Here is a 19,814-nt window from a genome sequence, read left to right on the forward strand (position 1 = left end):
CCTCGCTTGATAAACAATGAGTGATCAAGCTGGGATCGGCTAAATCCACACTTAGATAACACTTCAGTAAGCTTTTGGAACCATGCACGGGGACTCTGTTTGAGTCCATAAATAGCCTTCTTTAACTTGCATACCTTGGAACACTCCCCTTGTCGCTCAAAACCAGGTGGTTGCTGCATATAAACAATTTCAGAAAGGTCTCCATACAGAAAGGCATTTTTGACATCCAATTGAAAAAGAGGCCACTCTCGTTGGACAGCAAGAGAGATAATCAAGCGAATAGTGCCCAACCGGGCCACAGGCGAAAAGGTCTCAAAGAAGTCAACACCATAAGTCTGAGTATAACCCTTTTGTGACAAGACGGGCCTTGAACCTTTCAACTGACCCATCAGAATGATACTTGATGGTGAATACCCATCGTGAGCCAACCACATCACAGCGTGTTGGGGGGTCTACCAAATCCCAAGTCTCCCGAGAAAGAAGAGCATCCATTTCCTCCTGCATAGCTTGTCGCCAACGTGGATCTAACAGGGCGTGATGGTGCGAGGACGGGATAACATGACTAGATAAAGCTTGATCAAACTGTACTAAGTGTGTACTCAGATGAGCAGTAGAGACAGAATTAGATATAGGATGTAAGGTACACTGTCGCTTGCCCTTGCGAATAGCAATAGGGAGATCTGCTGTAGAATAGTCATCACTTAAACCTGAGTCAGTCTTATCAGTAGAGCTTACCTCTTGACACGATGCTGGTGGACGGTTGAGAGAGGGACCTAGACGACGAGTGTAAACCAACGGAGGCTCAAGAAAACGTTCATGTGACCTAGGTTGAGATGATGGAAATGACTCAAGTGACACTGGTGGAATAGGAAGAGGTATAGGTGCATGCATCTCAGATAAAGAGGGACTTGACGGAGGGAAATAAGGACAAGACTCAAAGAAGGTAACATCCGCACTGATAATGTCTTTCTTGGTCACGGATCAAAGCATTTGTATCCCTTTTGATTAGCTGAATAGCCAATAAAGATACATTTGATGGCTTGGGCAGCAAGTTTGCTTTTGTTCGGGCCTAGGATATGTGCGAAGCAAGTGCATCCAAAAACTTTGGGAGGTAAATGAAATAATGAACGCCCTGGATATAGAATTTGAATTGAAATACGGTCTTGAATGGAGGAAGAGGGTAATCTATTAATGAGGTAACACGCAGTAAGGATAGCATCACCCCAAAAATAGGCAGGCATGTGAGAATGTAACATGAGGGTACGAGCTACGTTTAGGAGTTGCCGATGTTTGCGTTCGGCTACACCATTCTGTTGGGACGTATGTGGACAAGTATATTGAGGTCGAATTCCATGGTCGGCATAAAACTGAAGTAGAATGGAAGACTTGAATTCAAGAGCATTATCAGTGCGAATATTTTTGACAATGAATCCAAACTGAGTTTTTATTTCCTTGATAAATTTTTGAAGAATACATATGACTTCAGATCTTTCCCTTAACAAGAAAACCCAACTGACTCTAGTAAAATCATCAACTAGAACAAGATAATATCGAAAATATGATCGAAAAGGAACCCGACTAGGACCCCATACATCCACATGAATGAGATCAAAAGGACTCTGACTCGAAGGAAAGCTGCTCCGTGTATGCTTGCCCAACTGGCAGGCATCACATAAGAAGGACTCTGATGCAGGAATGTCTGGAAACATGCGACGAAGTTTTGGTACGGAAGGATGACCCAATCTGAGATGCCATTGGAAGGGAGAAGGCTTGGAAGGGACTGAAGATGCAGCAACATCAACTGGGATTGACAAAAAATAAAGGCCCTCACGCTCATGGCCGCCACCAATCATCTTCTCAGTTGGTAAGTCCTGAAAAGAACAAGAGTCAGATTCAAAAATGACTTTACATTGTAAGTCGATAGCTAACTGCTTCACAGATATCAAATTAACAGGAAACTGAGGTGCATATAGCACATGTGTAATAGTGCCTAAATGTGGAAGATAAATATCACCGCTACCCAAAACAGGGGACAACTTGCCATCAGCCAGCTTAACATACTGTGGTGTAGAAAATCTGACAAATGATGAAAAATTTTGTGGTTGATTACAACAATGTCTAGAAGCGCCCGAGTCTATCATCCATGTCATACCTGGATCAGCAGTAGGAGCACCAATAGAGAATGCTGAATCTACAACAGCAGCATTGGTAGATGTAGAGGCAGATGTAGAGCCAGACCTCTGAGCACGAACACGATCATATCCATCCTTACTTAGGTTAAGAGAATATGACATAGATATAGAAGGATCAGTAGAAGACTCAACCATAGATATTGTTGCCTTTGAATGAGTTGCCTGGGATGAAGAAGGACCTCTGCTTGTGGTGATTCTACCTCCACCACGTCCAGAGGAAACATTAGACCTGAGGTGAGGATGTTTGTCCCAACAACGGTCCTCTAGATGACCAATTTTGCCACAATAAGAGCACTGAAATCTGCCACGTCCAGCACCACGGCCTGTACCACGCCCCCTAGTGCCTCCAAAAGAACTAGGGCCCCGTCCTCCTGATATCACAAGTGCAGAGACTGGTATGTCATGCGTAGTCTGAGAAAGAGTGGCTGCAAAGCGACTCAGCCTATTATACGTGTCTGCTAAATCTGGAAGTTCACTGCCTGTTAGAATTTGAGACTTTGCCACAGAGTATTCTGAAGATAGGCCAGATAAGAACTTTGCCACCATACCAGTCTCAACGTGTGATGCATAACAATGCTGGCAAGGTGGGCGAAGAGCCTTTAACCGTTCATATGCAGCAGTCAAAGTAGCAAAATATTGAGATAGGTCCTGATCCCCTTGTCGAATGTTGCATAACTCCTCTTCTAGTTGTAGGATCTTGATTACATTAGTGGCATGCGAGTATGTCTTTCTCAAGAAAGACCACATATCCTTGGCCTTGGTATAATATGCAATAGTTGGGGCTATATGAGACTCCACACTATTCATAATCCAAGACATAACAATATAATTATCTTCATCCCACGCAGCATATATTCTTTTTTTCTCAATAGGTTCATCCTCCTCAAGAATATATTTCTTCCTATGACCAGCCACCGACATTATGAATACCCTAGACCATATTTCATAATTTGAGCCATTAACTTTCATCGTGGTTCCATAAGAGAATGAATTCCCAGCCATCTTGTAGTCAGTAGACCCTTCAGATTTACTGTTTTCAGCCATAGTAAATAGGACGCAAACGTTTAAAGAAAGAGGGCTAGGAAATTACTGTCACTTCAGATCTGGTTCAGCCGATGACAAAAACAAGAATGAACTCCCAACGACTGAAGACTGTTGCTCCCAACGACTGAAGACTGCTGCCACTTATAACAGCAGCTAGTTCTCATAAAACTTCCTGTCCACGTGTCAAAGAAATCCACGCAATCAAACAAAAAACTTGTACTAAGGATCAGCAACAGTTCTCACGCAGCCTTTCTTTACTGAATTTGTATCCACGATCTATAGAAAAAATCTGATCATATTCAAAAACCTGAATTTATAAGCAGCACATAGACTCCACAAAGCATCCACAACACCTCACGCAGCTTGACTTTACCGAAACTGTATTTACGATCATCACAAACAACAGCGTCACACGTCACGCTGCATCCACAATAGTCTCTTCATACGACCAATATGAGGATCTGATCACGCCTTCCACATAGGCGTGATCAGGTCCTCCTTCTCACGGCACGCCCAACCCCTATTCCCTCACTGTCTCCTTATTGGGTGATAAGAGGGAATAAGGAGTAGCGGTGACAAGGGAGAGAACGAAAGAAAAAGAAGGAACGAACTCACTTGGCTGTTCGCTGGAAAGATTGTCGCCGGAGAAGATGGTGATCGCCGGAGAAGGTCACCGGAAAGCGCACTCTGCCGTCGACGCCCACACCCGCTCTGATACCATGTTACGAGAGAGAGAGAGAGGCGGCAAAAAGTTATCATGCATTACGTGACCCTAATCTCTATTAAGAGATTAGGGTTAGGGAAAATTACAAGAGAAGTCCACTAAAAATAACAAAACATTTAAAGAATAACAAAACATTTAAAGAGACCTTCCCTAACTTCCTAATATTTCAGAAAACCCCTTTTTTGTATCTTTAACATTGTACAATACGGATAACATTGGTATGGTGAAACACACCTTCCATATATCTATGTGTTTGCGTGCATGTTGTTGAAGGTTAGACATGCCATACACTATTTCTTGCTTATTTTTTCCTAAATTTTACAAAAGGTCCACACACACACAAATATATATGCCTATATAGTTAGATATGTAACAACCTGATCCACTCATAGGCTTGGGCCCCTGGTTCAACGGATTCCAACCTGCTCTCTAGTACTAGTTTCAGTTTCTGCTTGAAAAAGACTAGAAACCAAGACAACCAATTACTTTAATAACTCCCTTTTTAAGCTCTTGAAGAGATCTCACAATCTTCAATACAGGAGTAAACTTTTTGGGGTGTTACAATCCATCCTTCTGAAGGCACATGCATCCCCGCATATAGGACCCCTGATCCGAGTGTTGAACTGTGCTCTGGTACCACTATAACAACCCGACCCACTCTTGGGCTCGGGCCATTGGTCCCACGGATTCCAACCCCGCCCCCTAACAGTTTCAGGTTTAGCCCGAAAAAGGCTAGAATCCAGGACAACTAACTACTTTAACAATCTCTTTTATAAGCCCTTAAAGATCTCTCACAAATCTTCAATACTGAACTAAACTTTTTAGGTTGTTACAATATACATATGCATGTATTTATGTAATGGCTTATAGCCTACCACATAAAAAATAAAAAGCAACTCTTTTTACTTTTGAAAAGCAACTCTTTTTACTTTTGATGTGTAGGGTTATAAGCTGCCCTGTTAGATTGAATATGCGCTCACTGTGGCTTAGAAACAATTGGTATTATCTCTTAGCTGTTTTCATATTTACTTGTTAGTCACCACTACTCTTTTTAATAATGGGTACTATGCTTTTATCGAATTGGTCTTTTTCCACAGGAGGTGATGTCTAGCCAGTTGTATACGGAAGTGTTGCTTGTGCCATTGGCTACACCTGATTTCAGCATGCCTTACAACGTAATCACTTTGACATGCACTATGCTTGCCTTGTATTTTGGTTCACTATTGAATGTTTTAAGGCGGCGAGTTGGTGAAGAAAAAAGATACCTAAAAAGCAAAGGTAGATTTCTTGCTAATTGTCTCTCGTTTACTTAACATTTGAGTTGTTGAATTTCATAATGAGCTGAAAATGTTATTGATCTACTGGACTTTCCATTTATCATTGTTAGCTTCTTGTTTCTTGGATCCTTTGTTCTTTGTAGAGAAGTGAAGAATAACCAGCATTCATGTGATGTTATATGTCATCTTTGAAAACTTTTTTGCTGAATGGGTGCATTTTAACCGTCATAGATCAGATTTTGCTTGATATCAATGTCTAATGCAATCATGCAAATTATCTGTCAAGATTGATAAGCTGGCCTTCTGCGATCAAAGACAGGATTATGAGCCTCTGTTTTGTGGAAAATGTTGATCTGACAGGCATTTTGTTAATGTATATGTCTAAATAGATGAAAAATAATCGATCTTTCTGGTCTGCCGTTGATGTCATGCTTTTTATATTTTATTAGGTTGACTACTTGGAACAGCACAAAAAAATTTAAGTGTTGATCAATGTTGTAGTTCGTGTGGTTTTTAGAAGGATTTGACGCGACAAATGCATTTACATGCATCTGGAAGAATTTTTTTTTTTTTTTTTGCTACTTGATTTTGCAAGGGAAATCTCAACAGTCAGTTTGCATTGGTTGTACCAAAAAGACAAATGATCATGATGAGAAACTGCATCTTGTCTTCTGTTTTTAGCTTTTTCGTTTCATTAGTATGCTAGACTTATGGAGAACTGTCATTAAACAGACAATGCACACTTTAGCAGGGAGGTTGGCCTTTGAAATATGGAGATCAATAGCTCAATATCTGGGGCTATTTGTGTGCAGGAATGCAAAAACCTCAGGGGATCAGGGGTATGCAGGTTAAGCATGTATCCCTCTGGCTGACAAGTCCAACACTTCTTGGAAATCATTGACATCAAGAAAATAGAAGGGGCAACCGTAAGACTGTGTTCAATGCTATTTTGGGTGTACAAATTAGCATTAGTGTAGCCAGTTTTTTCTTCCAAATAGTTTCCCATTCCAAACTGCTTATGTGAAATAGAACTGTCTCTAAGTCCATGTAGGTGGTACATTTACGTAGACTAAAGTAGTCATTTGCTGTACCAGTGATCTTGAAGGAGTTGTATATAATAGGACACCTGTGGCTAGGTCCACCGTATTGCCACTGAGGATGGGTTGCTGCTGGTTCCATTTTGTGAGCATTCTTTTGATATTCATTTTATGGTTGCAGGCAGAAAATCTATGTGCCAGAGGCGGGGATGAGTATTAATTTGCTTTTTTGTTCCCAAGACTACCAAATTGTTTCAGTCTATTCAGTATTAAGCATAGGCCATATATTGCTGTGTAATTAATATTGGATAATAAAGCTACTGTCCACATTTATTTAGGCATTCTATTGCTATGTCTTGTGTGAAGCTGCACAAGCATTAAATTTTATGAATAACAAATAACAAGTTATTTAAAATTAATATGGCAGGTTAACAAAAATAACAAGCTAAATCAAGCTTAATTCCTTGTTGCATGTTGTACAACATGTAAAATCCACAGATTGGTTTTGGCCATTTTGGGTACTATGCTAGAGATCCATGAGAACATTTTTTGTAGATTGCCACTTATGCCAAGTTAGTAAAGTTGCATGTACACTGAATTCAGAAATCGTGAGAATGCTGACAGACATCCTACTGGACATTCATATGCTACTTCAGCTTTACATCTTTTTTCCTCAATTTATTAGCAAATAACTTAGTAGGAATTTCCTTTTTTTGGAGTCTATTTTGGGAATATTTCCAAATACTGACCTCACATATCTAATTTTCCTGACACGGGCCTGGCCTTGAGATGGACAACTGCCATGAAATGCTTCCAGTGTGAGAACTTGTATTTTCCAGCGCTGCCGTTTTGAGTTAAACAAGGGTGTTTACTTTGTTAAAAAGAGGCTCACTGCTGTCATTTTCTTCGTCCTAACTCATACTATAAAGGGGTGAAGATAGTCCATTATTTGACAGTGGTCAGTAGAAAACAGGCCCATTTATCAGGGAAATCAGAAAACTGGGGCCCATATTTGGGATCATGTTCCCCTAAGTAGAAATTTCCCCTACTCTTTTTAATTGATACGAATTTAATACGTTTTGACCATCTATCTATGGGTTCTTGACATGCTTAGTGCAAGCACCCATTGTTTATTGATCAGTGGCTTTTCAATAACAACTTTTCTGATCTCAGCCCCAAAATATTATTCTTACCGTTTCTTTTGTGACATGGGGACTAATGATCAGAACTATGAGAAATTCCTCTCATGCCTATGTATTCCTTTTTTTTCTACAGCTGCTCTGAAAGGTGGTCTGTTAGTACAGATGCTGTCCAAATTGTCCACTAAGGTAAGGGGGAGATCACAAGAAGCGGCATCATCACCATCATTGATGAGGCGCACACTGTTCAGAGTCATATTGGTAGCCATCTTTGCTGTTGCTTTGCATTATTTTCTGAACAATTGATCGAACTATGATTCTACGATAGCAAATGACCAAAGGTTGTCATGAGTAATTCCTTCTTAAGTTCCATGTCAGAGGGTAATATGAATGTTCTACCATGTTCCATATGAGATATCCGGCGTGGAGGTAGGCCAAGTATTGGCAAATTGGGGATTTCTAAGTGCATGCCCAAGTATTTATAACTTCCTGGGTTGTAATTGCTATCTTATTTGGTTCAGCTGCTATAGCCGTTTGGAATCCACAAACTATCCTGACCGCAAACATGTTCTTGAATTTATTGGAGACTTGAGCAAAACTCAAATTGGAGAAGAATATGGTCCTTGGGTTCCTTTTACTGGAACTCTGTTTTTATTTGTTTTTGTTTCTAACTGGTCAGGTGTTGTTTTACGTTGAAGAATCATACAGTTATCTTGGAGTTACTTACACCCGGGAATGATATTAAATACTACTGTTGGTTTATCTTTCCCCACGTCAGTGGCTTTATTTTGTATGCAGGCCTTACTAAAAGGGATTCGGTTATTGCGGTAAATTGTTTTCAACTCACTTGGACAACGTTTCTGAGATTCACCGACAGGCTTACAGGCTTTTATAGCGTAGACTTGTTACTGCGAATTTTGCTTTCATATCGTGTAAATGTCCTTCCTTCCCAGAAAATCAGAGAATGTCTGAAGTGACATGCGCAGGCTGGAGAGAGAGAGAGAGAGAGAGATCATTTATCTATTTAGCTGGGTTTTACTCATGTTGTAAAAAATGGTAGAGAGAGAGATCATTTATCTAGTCAGCTGGGTTTTACTCATGTTGTAAAAAATGGTATTGGTTCTGTAATGTATCCATACGGCATACCGGCTATATTGTTACAAATTTTCGCATATTGCCCCATTTTTCATTCTAGATATGGTTGAGAAAATTAAAAATAAAAGCCGAAAAAATACATATTAGATTATAGTGTGGTTTATTTGAAGAGATATGCTTAAATGTTGTAAGGAACGTTACCTTAGGCTGACCATGGATCAAATGGACTTGAAAAGAGCGGAAGCATGGGTTCAGACTGGAACGGTTCCGCTGGAATGCAGGAGATAATGCATACAATGTTCATCTTGCAGTTTGGGCGGTACAGGGATCAAGAAGGTTTGCAGGGCTTATAAGCAGCTCCTTGATTGTGTTTGCTGCTGGGATGTTTGAAGGGCTCACAAGTTGTTCCAGGTCGTTTGACTGTTGGAATACTCACTCACACATGTGAGTGTTTAATGAATCTAGCCAAAAAATTGAAGCAGCTTCAAGACAAACTTGAATTAGGTGTCTATAAATATGCTTTAATCTTTAGGGCAAATTTTGAATTAAGTGTCTATAAATATGTTTTAATCTTTAAGAAAAATTAATAGAACACTCACAAATTGTTTTATTTACCAAACAATCTCTTAGTGACTGATTGATGATAAGAACAACTTGTTATTGTTACATGAATTTATCTCAAAAGTTGGGTCGGTTTATAGAACATTTGTATTGCAGTGTTATATGAACATGTCTCAATTGTTGGGACATATTAATGAGATAGTAACAAACTATTACTGTCGTCGAACAGTAAGTAAACACTGTAGCTCCAAAAGTCTGCATCAAACTCAACCAGTTTCTCCACGCTAAGCAGAAAGGAATTTCTACTGCTTGGTCGGGAATGGCCTATTGCCCATGGAATGGTAACAACTGCAGGCCCCAGTACTTAAAAATTTTATATCACCCTTATAAAGAATGTAATAGTTTTGCCATTTGTTAGGGCTTGCAATAATCCTGCTATTTTGCTTTGAATTATGAACAAAAGTTGGAACTCATATCCCAATTATTATATGCCGCATTAGGTTTTTGAACCATATCAAATTGTGCAGCATGTTTAGATTAGTTATTAATCTTGTTGGACATCTTTAAGAGAGGATATTTCCTTTTAAAAACATTTTTAATTATAGCTCATACGAAATTGAGGAGATTTTTAGTGTATCTTTTTAGACTAGGTTTTGCAGTACTATATTGAATTCAAGAAAGGAAAAACACAGTAATGGATCACTAGATTGGGGATTTAATAGTGTGATCTCGCATCTTTTAAGCTAACACGGTGGCACTTTATGTTTTTTGGGATAGCTGCATGCCTACTCAATCTTGGAGGTCGCAATTGTTTGTTTGCTTAGTAACAGTTAATATCATTTTTTCAAAGAATGTCAATCTTTAACGAAAAAAATCTTTTTTCTTAATACATGGTTGGGCTTGATCTCGAGCCAGCTGAGAGGAGACTCAAGCTTAGTCAAAGCTGAGCTCAATCTATGCCTGCTAAAACTCGAGCTGAGTCGAAGCTGGCTCAGTTCAGCTCAACGATCATGAACAGCCTAGGTTAGCAAGTAGTTGTAGCAGTTTGTTATATTGTCATCAGCATAAGCTCCCAATATTCGTCTGGTAAATCCAGATTCTACGATTACTTGGTTTATCCCAGTTGAGTTGGTTTGATTAAGTCACTAACAGAGTCAAGCCAGCACCATCGAAATATATAAACGATACCCTCAAGTCCTGATGCCATGCAGATGACCTCTATTGTTCACAAATGGCAAGCAGCACCCTAAGGCACTGAAAGCAGGCTTAGTATCATATAGGGTGGAGGCTTGGGCCTTTAGCCAGGTGGTGGGTCTTCTTCACTCACCTGCTGAGGTTAACTACTTTTTAGATCCAATTGTTAAATTATGATCGTCATCATCATCATCAGCGAAGCATCAAAGAATTGCAAATAATTGCACATTCAGAAGATCCAGCTCGTCCATTTGAACGATTTGATCACATCCATCCAAGACGCAGACATATTTGCAACTTTGATCCCGTCACTTTAACACTTATTCTGAAGGGTAGATTCAGTTTTCTGGTTCTGTTGTTCGAAATCTGCATTTTTTGAATATTTTGACAATAATTTCAGACCTTACCTCTTCAAAATTCGTGAATGCTCAGCCCAATTTCTTCAGTTCCTTTTTTGAGGGTCACATTGATATCGACTGGAAGCGGTTTAATTCTTGTACCGGAATTCAGAGAATAAGAGCACACATGCCTGGACCTGGGAAGGAGAAACTCAACTGCTGAAGAAGAATGGTAAAACAAATTGCTTTACTTCATATGTATTCCCAGTGCATACTTTCCTTCTTTTGTTTCTTTTATGATTTTGAAAACTAGTGTTTGGATATTTTTCAATATTGTAACAGCATCAGTACAAAATTTGATAATTTCACAACTTTTCTATTGAACTTACATATTTTGAATTCTCGACATTTTCACAGATATTAAACGACAAAAATGAACTTTAAAATCGGAGACTGACCCAGCAGAAGCTTTTCTGACAACGTTTAAGAGTTATACCCAACTGTTTGCTGCCTTGGAGAGACGCTAATACCAACAACACCATATCTAAATGCTTTTTACGCCAGCACAAACATTATATTGAATATTGTTCAACTGCAAGATACAATCTACATCAAACATAGTTTGGGGAAAGCGATTAATGGAATGCAAATGACATGTTCACTCAAAAGTCTACCGATCTCAATAATTTCCCCAGAATATTTTATCAGAACCATTTTTTTCCTCTCAAAATGTGGTTTATCACTTTATCTTGAGACAGAATCTCCAGAATTCAGAAAAATTAAAATATATAAGAAACAAAAAGGTTATTAAACTTTTCTTACAAAAATATAGACAATCATTCATACCAAAGTTTAAAATTGTAAAAGAAACGAAAAATTGTACAATGTACATTTGCTTGTAAGAAAGGGATTTTCCTTGGAACTAGGGAAAGCCTCACGATGTTATTCCGACATTTGATTTTTAGCAGCATGACCATATCACAAGCTTTTCCTGATATTAGCGTTTGTACTATTTTGGCACTGCTGGCAGTCTTGACGATACAATCATGAACTTCTTAAAATATCACCAACATTTACGGTTTTCTCCAACTTTACCTACCAAAACAGAAGGGCTGTAAACATCAATAGAAGTATAAAAATAAAGGGAAAGGGAATGCAAGTCTAAATAGTTCACCTTAACTAGAACAAGCAGAAAATCTGAGAAAGGTAAATATAGTCTGCAAGATTGACCAAATCCCAAGCTTAACTTGGCTTGAGATCTGAATGTGCTGATAATTTATCAGCATGTTTAGCAGATTCCTGAAAAGATACGACTTGAGGGGATAAGTTACAAAAAAGCCTGACAGCAAGTCTGGAAAGAAAATTCCTTTTCTGCTTTTAAGATCAAGAAAAACAACACACCGAATAAACAGCATGCGCCTAATTGTGGACAGAGGCTGACTTATGACTTGTAATGACAGAATAACATGCCTATCGTTCAATATCATACTGTATAATATATCACCAACAACCATCTTTTCCGTCGGCATTGTATTGGCCACTGCCAATCATTTTATCAGGACAACATGCGAGGTTACTTATTGATTGGATTACCTCAATTTTCCATCTTGATAGCATGTTTCCCAGCTTCCTTGGGAACTAGTTAAAAAAGCTTCACTAGCCATCGTTGATGGCACACCTAGATCAATTAATTGCTAGACAATCAACAGACGAACTACGGAACTAGGAATCAAACTCAGTGCATAACTTCTGCGTTCTGTTCTCCAGTAACCTATCTGGTTAGTAATAAGCTTCAAAGGCTAAAGTAGAAAGTAAAGTAGAAGGCAAATAGTCTTGTGAAGAACTGCTTAGAAAGTCACTTTAGGATATCAGTCTGAAACGATAATTCAGTAACAATAGAAGATGTTTAAAACCAGCATCAGGAACAAGTGATTTGATGCAAGTAGAACTAAAGATGAAACCAAAAGTACTTGTCGAGAAGAACCTGCAGCACCAGACAAAGAACTAACCAACCCAATGCAGGATTATCCTCTTGACAAAAAGTTCAGATTACAATCCACCACTGCTTCCTGCCTTTCAGCTAAAGGACCTTGTCATGAACCAGCTTACTAAAGGATACTCCATACACGGTCAAAGGTCAATAGACCCTAAAGAAGATGCCAAATATTCAGTCAATATTGTCACTCATGAGTCATGACCTTGGAAAACCAACCAAAAGTTTACCTGGATGTACGACAGTTAGGGGACTAAAGACCGCTAATTCGTGTTGATACCTTATGGACTTCCATGGTAAACCATGACAAGCCACAAAATTTTTACAAGCGATTACATATCATGCTAGCTAATTATGAAGTGGCAATATACAATACATTGTCACATGGGTATTGCTGTAGAGGCAGTGTACCCGTAACAGTTAGGAAAGACACCAGTACTGGTACTGGTAGAGTCCCGAGTACTGCCTGGGTACTGGGTCAAACAATACTGGATATGGTCAACGTACTGAGGACCGTCTGATTTAGGACTCGGTCAAAGTTGACCAAGTTCTTTCATGTCCAAAATTTAGGTTTCAGTTTTTTTTTTTACATATAGAGCTGCATTTCAAATAATGAATGTTATTAATATAAGTTATACAACTCTACACTAGAGTTTGATGCTACTATATTTGATATTTTGGATTTTTAGTATGTCATTTTCATATTTTGCTCAATAGTTTCTTCTTTAGAATCTATAAATTTTGAATCATGAATAAGTTATTTTGTTTGTTTGAATTCTTCTATATATATATAGTTGCATCCCTGTACCTAAGTTTTTGAAAACAGTCTGAAACCCGCACCCGTACTCATACCCATGTAACATAGGTACAGTAATATCCCAGTCATCAATGTCCTTAGCAATGTCTAGGCAAGCTTTTCTTCTTGAATTTTTTTTTTTTTTAAGAACTGAATTTTCCCACAAAGACACCCGGAAACTATTAAAAGTTTTAAAATTTAAAAGACATGAAAAAGAGAGAAGTTATGAGATAACAGATTTTCATGTTTCTGATCTTTTTCTTGCAAAAATATACACAAGCAAGTAGAGCCACTTTTTGGAAACATAAATGAAACAAAATTTAAAAAATCACATGCTTCAAAATATGAAGAAAAGTCATTCACAAAAACTTGGAGGAATATTGGGAACCCCTCAGGATGATATAGTGACACTTGTTTTTGTGACAATTTTTTGAAAATATGAAGACAATTTGCTGATATTATCAGCTGGCTTAAAAATGGCTACAATATATGTGCTATGGATAAAAGTTAAATTTAGAGATAAGTAAACCTGCATAAGAAAACATCATGGCCTCCAAAATAGTCATGTTAGAACGATTTTGATGTCCTCTTGCACAATCAAACATAATGCATCAATCCATCCATGGGGCCTTTAGCATCACAGGACCAAAGGGACAAGAAACTGTTAGAATGTATGTATTCCTATATATATAATATGTCTTACATATATGTAGATATGTGTACAGTTTAGGGTACCTAGGTCATGCTTGTAACTTTCTATTTCTTTTTGTACTCTTTCCTTTCTTTTGTTTGCACCTTTTTTTTTTTTATTTAAGAGGAGATCTAGCTCTTGGGCCAGTCTCCAACAGCTAGATTTCTAGCCGTTGGAATGGCCAAACAGCCATCTCCCCTCCTCCTCTCTTCTTTTCTTGTATTATAAATAAGGGACTGCTGTCCCTTGTTTTGCTATGGCTTTGTAAGCCGCTTTTTGTATTATTGTTGAAAATCAATATATGTTTCTTTCTCCTCTTGTTAGAGGTCTCTTGTGTATTGCCTTGTTGAGTTGGTGATATTCTTGAAGTTTTTGCCTTGTTTGGGCCTGATTTACAGAAACATGGTGAACTGAATCAAACAAGCACACTGCAACTCCGGTCAATGTATTTGTCCTCCTCCTTGAGGACAAGAAATCTAGCAACATGGAACAGCAATGAGACACAAAAAAAAAAGCTACCTCGTGATCTACTGCATAAATTTTTGTGGAAGTTAAATTCAATCATACAGGTGTAATGAAGGATGGAGCAACTGATTATACATTCATAATCAAGAACAGTTGATGTCTGTATAATGTGAAAAACAATTGTAGGATCCCATGAAGAAAATGTACCTGAAAACCTCAATCAAGTTGAAGAAATCGTGAAAAAAGGTTTTCAATCTAAAGCAACATAAAGGCATTCTGGAACAGAGATTTGCATGAGATTTGAAAATTAAATAGGAATATTGGTTCTTTAACTTTGTATTTAAGAAAATAATACCCATGACAGTCCATGATTCGCTAATTAAGTTTACGTCATCTGTACTTTTAGTGACTAGAATGGGATTCTATTGGGTTATCTTGGTTCTTTCTTGCTATATGCATTTATCTTTGGCATAACAAGGTTAAATATATGAAACAAACACCAAAAACTCCAACCACTGCATGGTTTTCCCGATAAGCACACCCTCTCAAGCTACCATAGAGATCCTTCTGCCTTGTACCCTCATAGTTAGCCCAAAATGGCTAGGTAACTCACTAATAGACATCTTCACTCTCAGTGAATTGAAGAGATTGAGACAGAAATTTATTAGATGAATAGTCCTCTGCCTTGCAGAACATTTCGTTGCTTCTTAACTACGATTTGATATGTGATTATTTAGGACCTGCTAGTTTAGTACAAAATTTCTCCACATGTTCCCAAAGACTAGCACTCAGATCAAGCAGCAGAGATCATAAAATATTCTATGAGGTCCAGCAGTGCCTTGTGGCTTGTTTATCTCCCAAAACTTTCATTTTTGCAAGAAGATAGCACCTTAATCCATCCATGTTTCTTCAAATAGCACTGCAGTACTGCACACAATATCCAAATTTATAGTATTAATTACTGCAAGGCACACTCTGAGCTCAGAAATTGTTTCAAAAAATGCAAAAATTTTGGAGAAACCAACGGAATAATCATCAAGGAAGTGATTCAATTGTATTAAACTCAGGTAAACACCTTCAAATCCCAATATTCTAAAAGACTGTCTTGCAAATCATAAATGGTCGCCCATGCCCTTATCAAGCTACCATAGCTTTTCCAGAGTCAGCTTCATCAGCTGTTTGCCTGTTTGGACAAGCCATGGAAAGTTATGAAGGTTAACATATGCTGGCTTCTTAGCAGCATATGCGTCCAATGATGGCCACTTCAAGCAAGATATAGCTTGACATCCTCTAACAGAGCCTGCAGAGGGATCCAAGCCTTTCTGAAGAGCCTCCATTGCTTCCACACCTCCTTTTCTGTTATCATATCAAAAGTCGCTTTTCCTAGATTGCCCCAAAAGAAAGCATACGATGAGGAACACCAGGTAGATGCCCTCCTACTCTTGCCATTCGAAGGACACGTGTCCATTAATTAAATCACATAGTAGTATTATAACTTTGACATTCACATGCTACAAATGCTTGTCAGGCTATGTTAAACGTGTGGTCTCCTTGATTTTTAATATTATTCCATGATCAGTAACCACATTTTTAGAAGTGTTATGTGGTGTAGTGCCTACGGATGCCTAAGCTGGACTAGGTGCTTTGAGAAGTATAAAAAGATCTCAGAAGCTAATAAAATGTATTAATAACTGTTATTATATATTGTCACATATATAATCATCATACACAGTTATACACAGACACATAAACATTGTTAAAAACTTAAAAAAAGACCGTCACATTAAGTGTTATACCTACATAAAAGCATTAGGTGCATCTGTGTCAACATGGCCAGACGTGAGTGCAGAACACAACTCAAACACCGCAAAATGATTTGTATTTGTATTTTTTTGTCTATTTTGGTATTTTTGTTTAGTAATTTTATTTTTTATTTATATATAATATATTAGCCACAATCAACTTTTTTGAAAATGCTACACAATGGCATCGGCAAAACACCTGCAAACATGTGACATAGATTAAACATCACTAAAAGCTTGTTAAGGTCAAATTTAATGAAGATGATGAACTAACATTTACACGTTATTAGCACCCAAAATGAAAATTTTACAAGGAAATATCAGTATATGATGAACTAACATTTACACGTTATTAGCACCCAAAATGAAAATTTTACAAGGAAATATCAGTATATTTCAATGTTACAGACAAAGAAATATCTTACCATTTTTAAATGTTAACTGATAAGTTTCTACTTCTAATTTTTAAGACTAAAATCCTAAAACGAAACCTAGACCTACTAATCTAATAAAAAAAATAGAGGGAACATAAATCCTCAATATAATCATAGTTAATGTTAGCATTGCTTACCGTAAATTTGTCTTCTATCATAATTCTAATAAACAAGAAAAAAATATTAATAAGATAATACATAAATATGGAAGAGTCAAAAGCTTAAAGCCTTAAAATAACATAAAATATTCAAAGTATAACAACATATCTCTATATGAATTCTAATCATAAAAATAATCGTAAGTATGAGTGCACACACAGATATACACTTAATACCAAATCACATGCAATAAGGAACACTGAAGAAAGTACACCTAAAACAGAAGAAAAAAATTGTCTCAAAAAAAGGACAAAAAGAAAGAAATAGGTGTTAATGAAAAAACCTAGCCTAAAAGAACAAATTTAGGTAGTCAATGGAAAAACCTAGCCTATTTAGTATTCAGTACTTAAGCAAGCCTAGGCATCCTAGTCAATGTGCTCACTTAAACGAGCAAGCCAAGACAATCAGCTAAGCCTGACAGCAAAGGTGTAAGCCTAGGTGTGCCTTCAACGACATAGATCAGTAAACATGTATCAATAAACTAAAAATTGTCTTTTCTATAGTGGATATGAAGCATTTCTCAAAATGAAAATGCCATAGTTTTGGGACCTTAACAGACCTCAGTATTTGAAACCTAAAGAAATTCCTAGTAAAAGTCTAAAAGATGCTGGTTAAAAACCCTACTCCACTAGGCTGTCTATGATCAACAAACGACATATAGAGTAGACACCCTCTCTGTATCATCATCTAATTCGTGCCCACTTCTTTCTAAACACAATCAGAAGATATACCAGATTTCCTATTTGCAGGATGGACCAATGAAGTTTGATTTTCATGATAACCACGAAACTGAATCCAAAGCATTGTATAAAAATTGTAATGAATAAAATCCAAGCTCTTCTTAAGTTCAAAGAGGCCTAAAATCCAAGCTCTTCTTAAGTTCAAAGAGGCCTATCATGATAATACGAAGAATGAAAATTAAAAAAAAAAAACAAACCTAGCCCCACTCAATTTTTAAAATTCAAAGAGCACTACCGTTAAAATAGCCCTACAATCAAATACCAAATACTGGACCTAGTCCCATCTAATTCCCAAACTTCAAAGAACCCCACCGTCAAATATCCAGAGCAGCAGCTCTCCAAAACCAAAGCTCACGCCATCCTATTGCCCAACTTCCAGGCACCAAAAAATCCCTTCAGACTCCCTTCGTCACCGCTGGACATGAGTCACGTAACCAAACAATTCCACGACAGGAAGAGATCTGAATGTAGATGAAGGGATCAAACAAGCAGAAGCAGAACAAAGATGGAGCTTCACAATTATTTAACCCCAAAAGAAGGGAAAGCCATTCGTATGACATCATTCATATGATGTCAGAGTACAAAAGAAAGATTTTTTAACATGGCAAACATCAAATTAGAGGCTCCGCACAAGAAGATTATCACCCATAATGTTGGAAATGCCATAAGATGGTCAAAGTTGGATTGCATCAAGATGCTGTAACAAGCGATTAGGGAAAAAGAGAGGAGCCAATTCACCATTAAACAAAAGAAATATTACAATGCATCACAATTACAATGCATCGATTACAGAATAAATATAAGGACTGAGGAAGAATAATAAGGAGGAAGAAATTCCGACGTCACCGGAGTCAGGGAGCCCTGGGATCGGTTCCGATCTGCCAGACGTAGACGAGTTCGTCCCACCCGGTGCTGGCCATCAAGCCATCAACCAGCACGCTCATGTCCACTCCGACAGCGAACTCCGTGTGGTGATCCCATCTCGCGACAGTGGTAGCGCTGTCATCGACCGCCCGGTAGTTCCACAACCTGACGCTCATATCATACGAGCACGACGCCACGAAACCCTCACGGTGTGGCGAGCACCGAAGGCGGCGGATGGCGTAGCCGTGGCCGAGCATCTCCGTAATTGGCGCACGGGGGCTGCGAACGTCCCAGACACGTATCGACTTGTCGACGGAGCCAGTAACGACGATACAGTCGGAGTACTTATCCCAGTCGCAGGCGAGGATCTCAAGCTCGTGAGCGGGGAGGACCAGCGTGGCTTCTGGCTCGCGGATGTCCCACAGGCGGAGGGTGCCGTCACCGGAGGCCGACGCTAGGACGTCAGCGTGGCGGGGGCTCCAGGCCACAGAGTAGACGCAGTAGCTGTGGCCCCGGAGTGTCCGGAGGCTGAGCGGCCGATCGAGGGTCCAGAGCTTCAAGGAATCGTCCCAGGAGGCGGAGAGGAAGGAATCTTTCCGTACAGGGTTCCAATCAACGGCGTGAACCTCCCGGGAGTGCTCGTGGAAGGACCGAACAGGATTGGATTGGGGTGGGAGGGAGAGGTCGTACACTTTAAGCGATCCGTCCGCCACCGCCGCCACCAGCAGTTGGTCGTTGTCCTCGCACCAGGCGCAGTCGTAGATAGCGTCCGCAGTGTCGAAGGCGGCCGTAGGGACGATTCCGCCTCCGGCGGCGCCTGGCGGGCCAGCGGAGAGCTCAAGGATGTGGAGGCGGCCGTTGCCGACGATACCGAAATTCTGGGCAGTAGCCACCGCCAGCCGGGACTCGTAGAAGGGGCTGAACCGAACGGCGTAGCCGCAAAAGGGCGTCTTGAACGCCGGCATCCTCGCTCGTTACAGGTGTCGCTTGGACAAAATGGTGGCAGCGGCGGCGCTCAGAACGACGCCGAATTCGGGCAGTTGCTTGCAGAAGTGCGGATTGCTCCGCTAGTCAGGAGATGAGATGTGATGGGAGGCCGTATATATGCCTCCCCAGTTCAACTCGGCAAGGATTCGGAGAGACGTTTTGCGTGACGCGAATTTCCGATACATCTTCAACGTGCTGCCGTGGAAAATGCACATAACCATGTTTTTTTTAGTCTAATTGGTATTTCCAGTTGCAATAAACGTGATTGCCATTGCGGAATGG

The 19,814-nt window shown here is 39.2% G+C and overlaps 2 protein-coding genes across 9 annotated transcripts in view; one reads left to right on the top strand and one right to left on the bottom strand.

Annotated features, from left to right (window-relative positions):
• The window catches only part of LOC116260752 (GPI transamidase component PIG-T homolog), a 29,576-nt gene extending 21,293 nt beyond the window's left edge, over positions 1-8,283 (top strand). Inside the window, exons 4-5 of one of the 2 annotated variants that reach the window (XM_031639210.2) lie at positions 5,058-5,238; positions 7,550-8,283. In XM_031639210.2, coding sequence (XP_031495070.1) covers positions 5,058-5,238; positions 7,550-7,719 — 351 coding nt within the window. In that variant the 3' untranslated portion in view covers positions 7,720-8,283. Of the gene's footprint in view, positions 1-4,902; positions 5,004-5,057; positions 5,239-7,549 lie in introns of those variants that run through there. The other variant, XM_050079536.1, reaches the window with a different exon arrangement.
• A 3,080-nt stretch (positions 8,284-11,363) lies between these two features.
• On the bottom strand, positions 11,364-19,633 carry LOC116260333 (peroxisome biogenesis protein 7). Of its 7 annotated transcripts, none has more exons than XR_004174087.2 (4): positions 18,528-19,633; positions 15,436-15,465; positions 11,776-11,900; positions 11,364-11,696 (listed from the first exon to the last, which is right to left on the bottom strand). XR_004174087.2 is itself a non-coding variant. In XM_050079579.1 (3 exons), exon 1 carries the CDS (start codon positions 19,508-19,510, stop codon positions 18,533-18,535), a length of 978 nt encoding a protein of 325 aa, XP_049935536.1. In that variant the 5' UTR covers positions 19,511-19,633; the 3' UTR covers positions 11,364-11,696; positions 15,436-15,473; positions 18,528-18,532. The 7 variants fall into 7 exon arrangements, 4 of the variants coding, with proteins under 4 accessions (XP_049935536.1, XP_031494442.1, XP_031494444.1 ...); XR_004174083.2 differs by having other exon boundaries at positions 15,436-15,473; XR_004174084.2 differs by lacking the exon at positions 15,436-15,465.
• Positions 19,634-19,814: the final 181 nt, after the last annotated feature.

This window comes from Nymphaea colorata, chromosome 9, assembly GCF_008831285.2.
Source record: "Nymphaea colorata isolate Beijing-Zhang1983 chromosome 9, ASM883128v2, whole genome shotgun sequence".
Lineage (NCBI taxonomy): Eukaryota > Viridiplantae > Streptophyta > Magnoliopsida > Nymphaeales > Nymphaeaceae > Nymphaea > Nymphaea colorata.

What these genes read in the sequence shown, in the direction of transcription:
- LOC116260333 (XM_031638582.2), bottom strand. Translation starts at nt 19,510, where the DNA reads ATGCCGGCGTTCAAGACGCCCTTTTGCGGCTACGCCGTTCGGTTCAGC.